At 35.7% G+C, this 14,362-nt stretch overlaps 1 protein-coding gene across 5 annotated transcripts in view; it reads right to left on the bottom strand.

Annotated features, from left to right (window-relative positions):
* The window catches only part of ARHGAP8 (Rho GTPase activating protein 8), a 77,490-nt gene that overhangs the window by 32,686 nt on the left and 30,442 nt on the right, over positions 1-14,362 (bottom strand). For 4 of the 5 annotated variants that reach the window (XM_085232866.1, XM_085232864.1, XM_085232871.1 and 1 more), the window contains 5 exons: positions 10,511-10,598; positions 8,548-8,679; positions 5,427-5,513; positions 2,324-2,464; positions 1,137-1,247 (listed from right to left, as the gene is read on the bottom strand). In XM_085232866.1, coding sequence (XP_085088992.1) covers positions 1,137-1,247; positions 2,324-2,464; positions 5,427-5,513; positions 8,548-8,679; positions 10,511-10,598 — 559 coding nt within the window. The remainder of the gene's footprint in view (positions 1-1,136; positions 1,248-2,323; positions 2,465-5,426; positions 5,514-8,547; positions 8,680-10,510; positions 10,599-14,362) is intronic. The other variant, XM_085232885.1, reaches the window with a different exon arrangement.

The following is a 14,362-nucleotide window of genomic DNA, read 5'->3' as shown; positions in this document are numbered from 1 at the left end:
TTGTCCTTCTTAATGACCCAATGGAGTCTACCTAAAAGGTATCTTCTGAATTAAGGAAGTGAGTTACTCATGTCTCAAGTGTTAGGTGGGATTCTAAAGAGGTATCATAAAAGTTAATGTCATAGCAGCTCTTATACGATAGATATTGATTGTTCTAATATCAGGCCTTCCACAGAGGACTAATGTTTAACATTTAACAGGGGAAAATTATATTTTATATCTCATTTACAGCTGAATCATTAACACCAGATAAGCAGACTTGGGGGGTGGGAGGAAATCCAAATGTCCACGGATCAGACAGACTAAACTGTTTTTTTTGAATGCGAACATTTGCCAGCTGCTCTTGAAGAAGAAGCCATGGCAAGATAGCTTTCCATATCTTTGACAGAAATTACTTAGTTGGAAGCTAGAAGAAGATTTTGCAGTTTTCACTGCAGTTGTTACTTTTCGGGTTTTACATTTCTTTGCTTTTTTGGTTTTGTTTGCTTCAGTATTTTGTTCTAGCTGTTTTTAGCAAAATTGCCTTTTGAAAGTATATTGCTATCCCATTCCCTGTGTTAAGTAAATCATTTTTTATACCAGATACTGTACTGTAATTTACATAAACAGCTGTGAGGGCCCTTCTGTAAGACTGATTGTATTTATTTCATAGAGCTCTGATAAGAATAATACTTGGGCAGCAAAGCAACAATTTATCAATTTATAAAGGCTAAAGCATCCATTTTAGATTTTTGCAGCCATTTTTGACTCTGAAGCTTTGCTACCCACAAGTTATCTATCAGTAACTCCAAAACACTTTCCTATCTGCCAGCAACCACCAGCAACAGGTGAGTGAGCTTGGGACTGTCATTTATGGGCAAATTTCTGTCCATGGAGAGAAAAACTGTGCAGCAGTAGTAGCACTAACTACCCCAAAGATACTATAAGCACGAAGACCAGGCACAGGGACTGTAAGACCTGTCCCAAATTGATAAATATTACTGCCTAACCCCGTAGCTTTATGGTTTTCAAAGGGAATGAGAAACTAAACATATACTACAAAAAAAATGTCTGCAGACTTTGTGTCTAGTGAACCTGCATATTACAGAAACCTGCAGGATATAGAAATCTTCTTTTTCAGAAATCTCATAGCTTACTATTGCAGGCTGACTCCAAATTGCTGGGTAGGTAGAGGTGGTCTTGGTGGAGGAACCTTGACCACAGGTGGCAGTTTTCCCTTGTGTTTCCCCCGAAGATTTTCATCATGTCTGTAAAAATCAAAAAGTCATTGATTTTCTGTGCATCACAGTTGACAAATTACATATACGAACAACTATCAGTTTTGATGCTGATCATCTAACAGTGTATATGCTGTGGGTCTTACAGAATTTACATTTACTATAATTTATGCAATAGGGAAATTTTTAAGCGATATTTGTTAAAGAATTCTTAAGCAAGACAAAAAAGAGCTTTTTTTTTTTTTGCTGTAGCCAATGGAGTACAGTAATAAATGTGTCAAAAAAATAGGAACAGTCTATAATTTAAAAGAAAATTCAAGCCTCTTTGCTACTCAGAATACAAATCTCCTCTCTTTTGCAACCTTGCACTCTAATTTATAACCTCAGAGCTCTAAGGTATTTTCAGTTATTCCCTATTTACTCAGAAGGTGTGTAAAAACCCACCTGGCGTCAGTAATAGTCATAATCAAAGCTTCCAGTTACTTTCATTCAGCAGTGACATAAAATCATTTCCTGTCAGTATATCAAAGCATTTCCATGTAAAGAGTAGTGTTGAAAAGACTGTTATTGATACTAATATTGGCACTTGATAATCCCAACCCAATGTATTTCTTAATCTTTCCCTCTTCATTACTCCTCCCTAACACACATACAAGCATCACGTTAAAGTAATCGATCTGCTAACAATAGACATATCCATAAAATTCAAAATAAATTAACTATTTGCTGACTGTGATAGCTCTTCATAAATGGAAGTCACTTGATCCATTACAGTATCCAAGCAAAGAGTTCAGGATTGTATTTTTGCCCATGACCATTATGCAGTACCCATAAGTAGTAGCAACACTTGGATTTTGTTAACACTCACACTAAGGCTGCAGTTATATGAAGAAAATGCTCCACAAATGAGATGTAGAGGTTTCAGACCTGTAGAAAACTACATAAGGTTCTCCTGTGTACACATGACACACTCTAGCACGTCTTACATGACAATGCAAATTCCAGAATTAAATCTAATCAAGCACAGAAGGTAAATTAAACTTTCAGTCACTGAAGAAATAGGATTAGATTCTGCTTGGAATACAGTGAATGTAACACAAGTGTACCTGAAAAAATGTGAGACGAAGTATTTGAAACTTGACACGTACCGGATGACTTCTTGAGGAATATTAAGCTGGTCATATTTGAGATGTTCTCTCAGGTCACTTAAATAGTTCAAGTAGGTGACTTTTTTCCCAAACTTATGGCTAAAAAAAATTGGAAAGAAGTATAAAAATCAGCATGGGAGAAGCATTTATGAAGGTTTTAGTTTCCATTACAAGAATGTAAGTGCTGATGCAACTCAAAATTAGACTGTAATTGAAGCAGCAGGAGACATGAGATGTATTTCATTTTGTATGATCAAACATATACAGTGCATGCCTGAGAGTCTGATTTGAATAAAAATAACTGACTTTCGTCTGAATGTTTTTTGATTTGCATAGATATGAAAAACACTGCTTTAAAAGCCACTGAAAAACAGCTTTCACACAGCATTAGAAAGCTCACTAAAATAACTGTTAACTCTGGAGAAAATGCTGCATGGCCAACACAACGGTTGTGTTATTTAGGTACTCGTTCCTATCAAAACGTGAAATAATGTGACTACAGACACAAACCATAAAGTATTAAATGACAGGCAAGATATTCAAAGAATGGATGATGTATGTCCTTGAAGTGCAGGGCCAACAGATTTATCTGTTTTGAAAAGATCTGGATAGCTTCTGAACAATAAAGCTCTCTTGATGAGCTGAACAAAACAGATTTTCCAATTTAGGTGCAAGAAGGAAAGCAAGTTAGGTTTTGAGTTTCAGTTACGTACAGTCTAAAACAATTTCATATTTTTCTGGGATACAAAGTGTCTGCCCTGTAATGAATTGTCAATACAAGTAGTAGGTGTTCATGATGAAAACTGTACTTCGCTGCATGTTACTTTGATATTTGAACTAGAGAAAAATTCTCTCGCAGTAATGAATTTATCACTGAATTGTCAAACACGCAGACGCACACTCCCTCTAGTGGGCGATGACACAAATGCAAACTTGGGCATTTTAGAAGCTCTCAAGTGGAAAGTGTAAAATCTTGCCAACAGACAAGTCGTTTTATTACTGATAGATATCAGTCCACTGTGCAGAACTTCAGATTTTTCAGCTTGTCTTTTTTCCAAATTTTTTTTTTTTTTCTGGTCTCTGATTTCAACATCACACATAACCTTATGAAGAATTATCCGTAATTGACTTTTCAGAGTTAATTCATTCCTTCAATTATTTTGTCATAATAAATAGCATTATAATCATTGCTATTATTATTATTGCCAGTGTACAAACTTGTTTCTGTTGGTCACGTTTTTTTCTTTTTAACAAGGAGCAGAGTGCTATCAGATTAGACTTAAAACATGTATCCAGGTAAGCAGTACTAAAAGTCAAGTATAACATGAATTGCTCATTGCTATGAAAACAGGGCATTAAGAAGGACAAGATGATCGTGCATCTAAGATGACAAATGCTGGTTTCAATTTTCTGTGCTGGATATGAATGCTTAAATTTATCAAGAGCACATCCATTTTTACATCCAAAATAAATAAGGATTTAAATGCCAGCATATCATAGTGTTCCAAGAAAGAAAAAGGCATTTATCTTATCTATGCAGACATCATATGATCCAGGGAAAATGAATGTTTGAAGAGATAACCATGTATATGTACTTTTTTTTTTAGAATTAGCAGCAGTGTTTATCCACCTGTAGCCCCACTGAGAGCATTAAGACCAAAGGAACACTGAAAATTTGAAGTGCAAGGAGGGTTACAAATACGTTCAAACCCTGAAGCCAGCACTGATTCCACACCACAGTGTGATCAGCAGCTGAATACATCCAGGCAATAGCTGTCCTTAACTACTCCGCTTCTTCCTTTAGCCACACAATGCCTGGCTTAACAGCTGGGCCTGAAGCTAACTTCTCAGCACCCCACAAATCACTCTCAACTGCCTCTTAGAAAGAAGTTGGCTGTGCCTGAGTGATCTTAGAACAAATCATGACTACTGGTTTGTTGTGTTCCTGGGTTTTTTTGTTTGCTTGTTTGTTTGTTTTTGTTTGTTTGTTTTTCCCAAAACCTTCTGGAAAACTCCTCATAGCCATCCTACAGCAAATCAGGAATAAAAAATATCCATACAGTTCCTGAAGTTGAATCAGCTACTGCACCTCCTGCTTCTGTCACATTTTTGTCACCACTGGTCTATGTCCTGGATTACTGACATTTATTTTACTGCCAGTTACAATAAATATCTACAGTCATTCTTGTTTCTTGAATGATATACTACAGAATGAGTTCTAGCTGTATTTTTTTAAATTTCACATGCTTCTTGCATGTTCTGACCTGTCTAAAAGTTAAACTTTACAATTAACTCAATTGCTACCCAGTCTGAAAGTGTAAGTAAGCATAATATACATTAGGAGCTGATTCACTATGTCTTCTCGGGAAAAGTTGCTTTATTCTTTCAACTCCGAGGACATTCATAATATAATCTACAACATGTTGCAATTACTTTGAAAGCAGCAGAAGTTCAGGAGCAAAAACTTAAAGTCCAACCAACTTAGTGCTTGTCAGAATCCATCCATCATTGCTGGTTCCTTGTAGCTACCATTAGTTTTTACAACAAAAAGGAGAAGAATCCACTGTTAAAGTATACCCACCATTATACTATCTATCTCAAATTCTTATGAGCACTTCAGGGCTTATTCATTAACTTTGAACATGCTAATATTATCAGTCCTATTCATCTCAGCACTTGAGATCAGACCAAAGGTTAGCCATTTATTACCTGCTTTACCATACCACCTAGTAACTCCAGTCATGGACTTAGTTTTTTTTGTGCTAAGTACTGTTAAACAGAACAAAAAAGCCATTCATGCCCACAGAATAACTATGTTTTAAAGGAGCATTTGCTTTAACATACCACTGAACCTTTTATTAATTCAGATTTCATAATCTTAGAAAGAAAATACCCTCTACCCTGTTATACATACTCAAGCTTGAGCTCATCTTACGTATTAGTTCAAGCCAGTTTAAATGGGTGTTGTGCTGTTACTTGATATATTTTACCTCAAGGTTTTTAAAAGCAACCTGTAAGAGAACAAATCATCTTTAAATTAGACAGGAAAATTGCCAAGTACCTTATAAGAGGTTTAAAAATATTCCACAGAATTTTTATGAAGTTGGTTGGATGTACAACATAGAGTGCTTTAAGGTTTTTCTTATACCTAAGAAAAGAAAATGAAATTGTTAAGAAAATTTTTGAATATCATGGACTGTAGAAATGAATAGATACAGCTGAATGGAAGGTGTTATTACAGGAATATCATACAGCATTTTATTCAAGTACATTAAAAAGGCTTAATTCAAGAGAAACTCAACATAAAATGACATTTTTATTAAAAAAAAAAAAAGGTTACTTTTGATGATACAACAGTATTCCAAGATAACACTATTTTAATCCTAACCAAAGTCTTTTGTCTTAAGGGCTTAATATCTGGAGGGAAGAAGGAAAATTATGAGATGAAGCAACCTGAAAAAGAACTGAGGGGAGAAGGAAGTCTTAAAAATGGATTCCCTTCATCTCTCTTTATTTTCTCCATAAAGGCGCTTCATACAGGAGAAAATTTATATATTTTCAGCTGTAAAATTTAGACCTAATCTTCTTTCTCGCTACTTTTTTCTTGTTTTGGTAGTCATTGCTAAAGTTGAAGCCATTTATGCATTGTTTTATATCAGATGGTCCTCTTTGTTTAAAACAAAAACTTTCTCCATTACAGCACCGCTTGATTCCATGTTGTCATATAATGGTACATAAACAATAGATTCTAGCAGGCTAAAACTGAAATGGAAACTAGGCACCACAGTAACATGCTGATCTTACTCGACCTTACTGCAAAATGAAACTGAGAAAACCCACAATCAAGTATCTCTTTATTTTCTGTACATAAACTTTTGCTTAGGGCTTTGCAAAGTTTGCTTCAAAGCTGGAGAATCCTCCCCAGTGCTGACCATTCATTGTTATGGGGAAAAATATATATATATATATATATATAATCATTAACTCACGAAAAAAACCTTTATGTAACAGGTTATTGTAAGAGGGAAAAGAGGATCAACTTAGCAGTTAAAATAGTTCAGTAGTTGAAATAGTTCTTCCTTTTGGGTTTTAAATGGGCCCATATATGTCTGTGCTGTTTTTACAAAGCCAGTATTACATACAAGCAAATAAATATCCTCCTGCACAACAGGCACTGCTGTAAATAAGAACTCAAATTCAGTGATAAATACTAAAAAGCAACATAACTGAGTTGCTTTACTGAAATAAGTCTGTTTTGCATCTCAAAATAGAAGGCATAAGCCTCTACTTCCATGGAAGTTTACATACTTCATATTTTCTTGAACTACAACTGAATGCCTAGAAGACTACACTGAACTTCTGCCATAAACCTTAAAACCAAGAACTACTACCTTGAAATTATTCCAGTTGAACATTTCCTTTCATGATACTAGCTAATTACAATCTTCTTTTGTATTCTCTTCTTTTCTCTCACCCTCAAAATACACAAATGGAACAGGTCTGAAAGGTACTGTATTTGTGTTGTGTTTTTCTCTCTGGCTAGTACAGCTAAACATAAAAGCTGGACTGTAAATACTGCTGTGATCTTCTCGGTGACTGCATGCCATGAACTTCAGCTGTGAATAAAATGACGGGTGTGAGGTTGCTTACTTTTTAAAGCTACCTGGGATTATCTGCTCCTCTTTGGTTCTCTTGCATTCTGGGACAGAGTGAAAATGGAGAAAACAGATTTCTGGCATAATTGTGTTCTTGAGATATATGCAGGAGAGAAGGCAACAAAACTGAGGAAGATACAGCCCCTCATACTGCCTCTCCCTATATAGCTGCTGTAAATTAGGCTTGGGATTGTCTCAGAAGGAAAATAATATGATAGGGTAGGTTTCCAATTCCACAGAGTGGTTTATTTTCAGGAACTGTCAAAGCACAGCAAAAAACACTGTTATAGCCCAAACCTTTAACCGAAGACAAAATATAGGAGATTCTTTGCCATTTTTTCTTCCTTACCCTGTCTCACAAACAATAAATGCATTACAGAAAACATATTCAGAAACCTACTAGCAAAAATAAGCTTTCTCGATCTGTTGATGTACCGATATCAATTTCTCATTAAAGCACTTAGATATTTCAAATGACAGCTCATCTCTGCAGCTCGGATGGCTGCTGTTTTCTTGCACTGTGGGTTTTAGAGTTACAGGATGCTATTGGGTGAGATTCAAAAGACTGAGCTCTGGCACTAGATAACCAAATTTTGCATATTTGAATTTCCATTTTCAAAGCAGTGTGGTACATAGATGTGTTAAATGCTTGTGTATTTATATTGCAGTTTAATCTAGAAATACACATTAACCTCTTTCACAATGTCTTTTTGGAGATTTGCTTCTTGTTCCAGCTCCCAGATTGGAAAAATCAGGCACATATGATTCATCCCCCAACATGCACACACAGGCACATCTACAGTTCCACTTTGGGAAAAAGCCATTTATGAATGCTTTCACTTCCAGATATGTTGCCTTTTTTTGGCCAACTTAAAAAAGAAGTAAAACAACTCGTTGAAAATAAGTAAAATAACTTGTGAACAATTAAAAGCCTAACTGATTTCAATAGGAACTTCCAGCTCTATTGATGAATGCTTGTTTTCAAAGAATAAACTTTAGAACTCAGTTTCCTCTACTGAAAAGCTATCTATCTAGGAGCTCTGGCCTAGTCAACAACACATCCAATCACCCAAAATATAAGTGAGCAGCAGTCATTGTTACTTCAAAGGACTGGCATATACAAGCACAGGGGTCATTTCTGCGCTTTACATATAACAAACAACGAATACTACAAGTATTTTGAGAAACTGTCTGTTAGGATCTCTATTTCATATATAACATAACCTTGAGAAGATTTAAGGTTAAAAAAAAACCTGTGAGATGATCAAGAACGACGGCTAGTAAGGTGTCACAAGCTTCTTGTTAAATAGTGCACAGAAAGATAATGGCTCAGTTCTTGCTCCCAAGTCTTTGTATAACTTTGGATAATCATTTCAGCACCTATGACACTCAGTAGTGCACAGAAGACACTTATAAGAGAACTAACGGACTGAGGCCATTACAAGAATTTGTAATGGTAAAATTAACTCAAGCATTAGCTACAGACATTTTACACACACACACAAACCGAATATTCTGGAGACATACTTCCTGTCAAATTCTTTGTAGGCAGTTTGTAACCATTTCAGTGATGGTTTATTCAGACTCTTCAGGCCGTAGTGAAAGTAGACAACTGTATAATCATTCTCTACATACTGTTCCAGAGTATATTTCAAGTACCTGAAAAGATACCATTTTAGTTTTAAGACAGTGTATTGGATGGGGATTTTAAAGCAGTAACTGAGAAAGTAAATGCACTGTTTTTGCACTGAACGTTCATGACTGCAGATTCATGCTTTCCTCAATGTATTTATCAAACAAGTTCATCTTGTTTTAGAGGCAGCATTACCAGTAATTCCACCACATTATGAACATGTTTAGTTATAAAAACAATGGTACTCACAAATCACTAAAAGATGAAGACAATATATGACTGTGTTGCTCAGCAAATATTTTAAAGGATACATTTTAACTGGCAGCAACTTTTATTTTGCTTTCTTCTTGTCTTTATCAAAAATTAGCCAAACATAGACATTTTGACCTTTCAAAATAATAAGAGATAAATCTTCTTTTTACTCTCAAATAAAAAGATTTTAAATTCTTAGAAAAATCCATTAACTCTAATTACTGCCAATTACAACTGGTTATTGTAAACTGTTTTCTTGAATGCGTTTGCCTTTCTCTTGTTTGCTTTGTAGGGCCTATATTTATAGATCATTTCCTTTAAAACTAATCTAAAGAACTACACTAGCTATCCCATCTTGAAATAAAAGTATATGTTTTATAAGCAGATTTCAGCGCACTGATTCTTTCGTGGTATAGTGTAAGACACTTTTCCTTTTCTCCTACAATTGAGAGCACTGCATGGTCTATTACACAGCTCAGTGATTCAAATAAAGCAATGATGGAGGAGTACAATCTGGCCTCATCTCTTGCTGTGTCAGATTTCAACTTTCTCATGTCATTCTCAATGTTATCTTATTATTCTGTGACAGAGTCCCAGACATCATTCTTCACTCATTCCAGTAAATAGACAGTTTCATGTGACACTTATTAGGCTGTGGCTATCTGAAAGTATCAAGGCCACACTGACTATTCACCTATGCAAAAGCACATAACTTCACTGCTATGCTGTACTCCCACAGTCTTACTGATTCGCTTCCTCATCTATGGTACTGAAAACCTTAAGACTGCAGATAGTCTGGGACAAGGAATGCTATTGCTATTTATATAATACTGTTTTGATACCTGAATTGAGTATTAAATGGTATTATAATGGAATTACCATCAACAGTAATTCAAGGTTTTCAAAAAGAGTGTAATCAAAATATAAATATATCTAAACATATACTCTGACATACAGAGAGCCTCATGTTTTATTTTACAGCATGCAAATTCCTTGGCACATTGCCTACAGAAAACCTGTACTTCTAAAAATAATTGAGGGAGCTTTGAAGGAGTAAAATAAACAATATTTTTGTACAATCAAGTGCTTGTTACAAGGTGAGAAATAAGAGACTTAAACAATAATATTGTACTTGATGTAGGTCATCTTATAAAAGAGGAAAAACCGTAACATAAATAACAAAATGTTATTGCTATGTGATTTAGGAAATGAAATATAGCAAATTAAGGCAAACTCGTCATTCATGAGAACATATGTACACAGCGCTAAAATACTAGAATTCCTCTTTCATTAGTCTTCATCATAAATTCTTTATTTTAAAATATCAGAACTCATTAATAAAATCAAAACACCAAGTTAATTTCAGTACACAGTGAATTACTTCCTCTAGTCAAGATTCCAGGTGAAGAAACTGACAGTTTCATCCACATCTCATTGACTAAATATTAACACTAGTAAGTACATCATTTTTCCATTTCACTCACTGTCTCCTGCTTCTCCCTCTCTGAAAACTCATTCATCTGGAAACAAGCTAAAAGAGGTTCACATATAAATGTGATTCTGTGAATGTAAAGCAGTCCACACAGGAGATTGAGAGAAACTTACTCCAGCAATCTGGTGTGATTGAGCTGGTGGGAGGGGGGCATACGGCAGCAACTGAAGGTAATCACCTTTCTTCCAGAATTGTCATCACCTAGTGAACAAAACAGTTAGTAAAGACAACACTCATTTACTCATGCAGTGGGACCTCGGTGATCTGAGGGAGCAGCTTGTATTTTCTGGTATTTGGGGTAATCTTTGTATTTCTTATCTTTACACAAAACACACTGGGAAACTTCACAAGCAAATCACGTTGCCTACAGAAATAAATTTGGCAACCATGGCAGTAAAATGATGCAACTGCTGGACAACTGAGGCAAACTAAGCTGAGAAAGATCTATTCAAAGTGTAGCTGGTAGCATGCAGCTCCTGAAAAGGAATGACTAAATCCTCCTGCAGAATTTAACCATGGAAGAAACCGTTTCTTTCTTTCTGGAGTAGTTGCAGAAGTAATGTTTTTAAACTCGTCATCCCTTATTTGCTGTTCCACAACAAACAATTTAGAGATCTGCTCTGTCAAACACTGAAGTCAGATTTTTATTTTATCAGCTTAAGCTTTCTTAGATATTTTTCTAATGCATTCAGATCTCATTAAAACACAAGACACAGGGCAAACACCTTTGCTTTTCATAACCTGAAGATCACCAAGATTGCATCCCTTAATCCCTTCAGCAAAGCATGTACTGCGGCAGTCAAGTTCATTGCACTCATTGGCTCATGACACTTTCACCCACTGCTTGTATGGACAATGCTGGTGATGACGCTAGTGCCCACCCAATGCCCAACTTCCGCTATCTGAAAACCCACATTCAGAAGTTATAGGATGATCATATTGAGGGTAACTGTACGGAAGACTGTGAGATGTTAAGATCTTAACATACTGGCAACTAGCTGGAATGACAAAGCAAAGAAGTAAAAGGGGGAAAGTTAAAGATCTAACACGATAACTCAACATATGAATCATATGAACATTTCTATGAATGAGCAGCTTCAGCTGTTTGAATCAACATCAGTTCTATTAACTTGATCAGCTAAAGCTGATCAAATTACATCATCTGAATGAGAAAATATTTGCCAGCTTGGAAACATGTATTTTTGATGAAAAACCTCCAACTATATAAATATTCTTCCCTTTATTTTGCTTAGGAAAAATTGGCACCTTCAACTGACAGATTCCACATCAAGAAAAAAACATTCTTGCATTTGCTTTACGGAGATTCTATCCCACATGTACACAGAGGTCGTGATGGTACACTATTGTTTTTGTTTTTTTTTTTAATATGGGAAAAGGGATAGAAGAGACGAGATTAACTTTTAATTACTTTTCACTTATGAGTGCTGACTGGAGACATCTTCTGCTTTATCAGTTCCAAGCCTGTCATCACCAGGAACTGTGTCCATAACCCTTCCTGACTTGTCAGGCTCCATCTTGAAAACCAGTGAATTCTTCCAGCTCTTGGTCCCACTGCTCACTGCTATGACAATATGCAACCTTCTTTCCTCAATTCTGGTCTAAAAGTGCTAGCAAGTCTGTACCAGCTTGTTTGTGTGACACTGATATGATCCAGGTGAAACAGTTCTCCTCCAGGACTGTTTACAAATCTAGGCAATAATCACTTCTCAGCCTGCATTTTACTGCTTATAAACATGTTAGATCTTCCATCTCTTTTAAAAATCTCCCTTCTCCAATCCCACTGTTTTCTACACTGCTCCAGTCTGAATGCCTCTTTCCTAAGCATGGGTGACAAGGATTAGATAATGAATTGCAGATGAACATCAAAAATAGGACTTACAGGTTTTCTAATAGTATCAACATCATCTTTACTGAAAACTGGGATGAAGTATTCATTTAAATTGTCTAACCCACTCTGATTTCACAGATCATTTATCTCCTTTTTCTCTCTTTATACAATCAAAGAACCGTTTATTATTTACTTTAACAACCTTTGAAGACTTAACTCAGCTTGACTTTTGGCAGTTATCACTTTAGTCCTGTATTTCTTACTTCCAAAATGTAGTTTTCTCTGCTGGCTGCTTCTTTTTTTTCTATTCCTTTCAGGCTTACTACTTATGTTTGCTATCTTTCTTGAACATGCTTTTTCATCCACCATAGTTTGATGCCCCCTTGCCACATTAATAATAAATTCTGATTCTCATGTTAAATAAGCTGCTTGAGCACCACTAAAGGAAGGTTATGCACAACAACATGATTATACGTACTCAGGTAAGTGTGTATATTGTTCTTAAACAGGCAATAATTTCATTTCCTGAAGTTATTTAAAGTGTCTTATTTGATGTTCTCAGAGCACTTATAAAGGCATTATAATTTTAAAGGCATTAATATGAACGACGTACTAAAATTAAATTAAAGCATTAATAAAAAATTGTTCTCTAAATCATGACTTGTTTGTGGAAAAACTGCTGTGCTACAGTGCACTGTGGAATATTTTATTTGTTAGACAATCATTTTTATGAGCAAAATAAATCTAATAATGTTTCCACTTAAATTACTAAATGAGTCACTAATTGTTAATGTTGGTTACATTCCTCTGCCTGATTTAAAGGGCAGAATAAAATAACTACCTTTATAAAGGAAGTGTAAACAGATACACTTAGAACACATGTAAAGTGTTCTAGTTCCACTAATCAGAAAACTGGGGTGCAATAGCTTTGCCAAAACTAGCAGAAGAGCGGAGAACAGAACCTTGTTCTGCAACTCCATAGAGCTATATGGGCAACAGCCACAATCAGAAATGGTTAATGAGAACCTCAGATCAACTAAAGGCTAAATAAAGCAGTGCCAGCTTCCCATTAATAATGACAGCTGATAAAAGGAAAGAGCATGTTCTTTTTACATAGGCATCAATAATTCTTTGAAAAACATAAAAGTTTTTAAATGGCACATGAAGTGCTGATCTGTCAAGTAGGTCTGCCTAAGCCCTCTACCAGAAGAGCTGTGACTGAGCACCCTGCAAAATTCCCATTCCTCTAGACCATTTGCTTCACACTTTGAAACACACTGAAGTCCAGAATTTTGAGGATATAAGTTATGCCCAAACACGTGAAAGTGTAGTTTGAAAGGTGGGAGTATCAATTATCTACACACAACAAAGAGCATTACTTGAAGCACGTTGATTTTAAACTAGCATAGAGCAAGTATATAACCCACAAAACCTGTATTTCCTTTGGAATTAAATAATTCAGAACTGAAAGATGCCTCTCTTTACAGAAGACAATGAAAAACAAAACAAAACAAAAAAACAACACAATTTCAGTTTTGTTCCTTGGTGATTTACTTTCAGGTAAAAAATGTAGTTTCATATTAACATATTTTATTCCACATTACTGAACAGCTTCAGATGGCAACTTGTTCTATGCTTCTGTGTTCTTCTTATGCTTCTACACTGCTTTTGTGCTCTAGCAGTTCCAGAAGCATTCCCAAAGACTGGGTTCCTTAACTGCTTGGGCACCTAAACTCCCCAGCCCACTCTCTCTGTGTTCATGCTCTCATTTTCTTCATACTGGCAAATCCTTTGGCTGAAATCCTTCTCTCACAAAGAAAAAATGTCTGAGAGATTTCCTTCACCTATGGGTGGGAGGGCACTGCCTCACTTGGTACCCAGTAGCCACATTCATACGTAAAGTATGTAAATAGAAAGATGATGACAGCCTCAGCATTATTAGCTGTGCCCACTGCTGAGTCACTTCTGTAAACTCATTTCTGCCAAGCCAACCTTCTTCTCTACACCTCATGAGTAAAGAGGGGTGTGTGGAGTGCAGTGTCCAAAACAGGATTTATGCCCATTAAAATACAAAATGCTGGAATATTATTTGTGTGTATTTCTCTGAAGCAGACAT

The sequence above is a fragment of the Meleagris gallopavo genome, chromosome 1, assembly GCF_905368555.1.
Source record: "Meleagris gallopavo chromosome 1, MGAL_WU_HG_1.1, whole genome shotgun sequence".
NCBI lineage: Eukaryota > Metazoa > Chordata > Aves > Galliformes > Phasianidae > Meleagris > Meleagris gallopavo.
The sequence above is the reverse complement of the archived record's forward strand: the minus strand, read 5'-3'. Positions and strand labels throughout refer to the sequence as shown.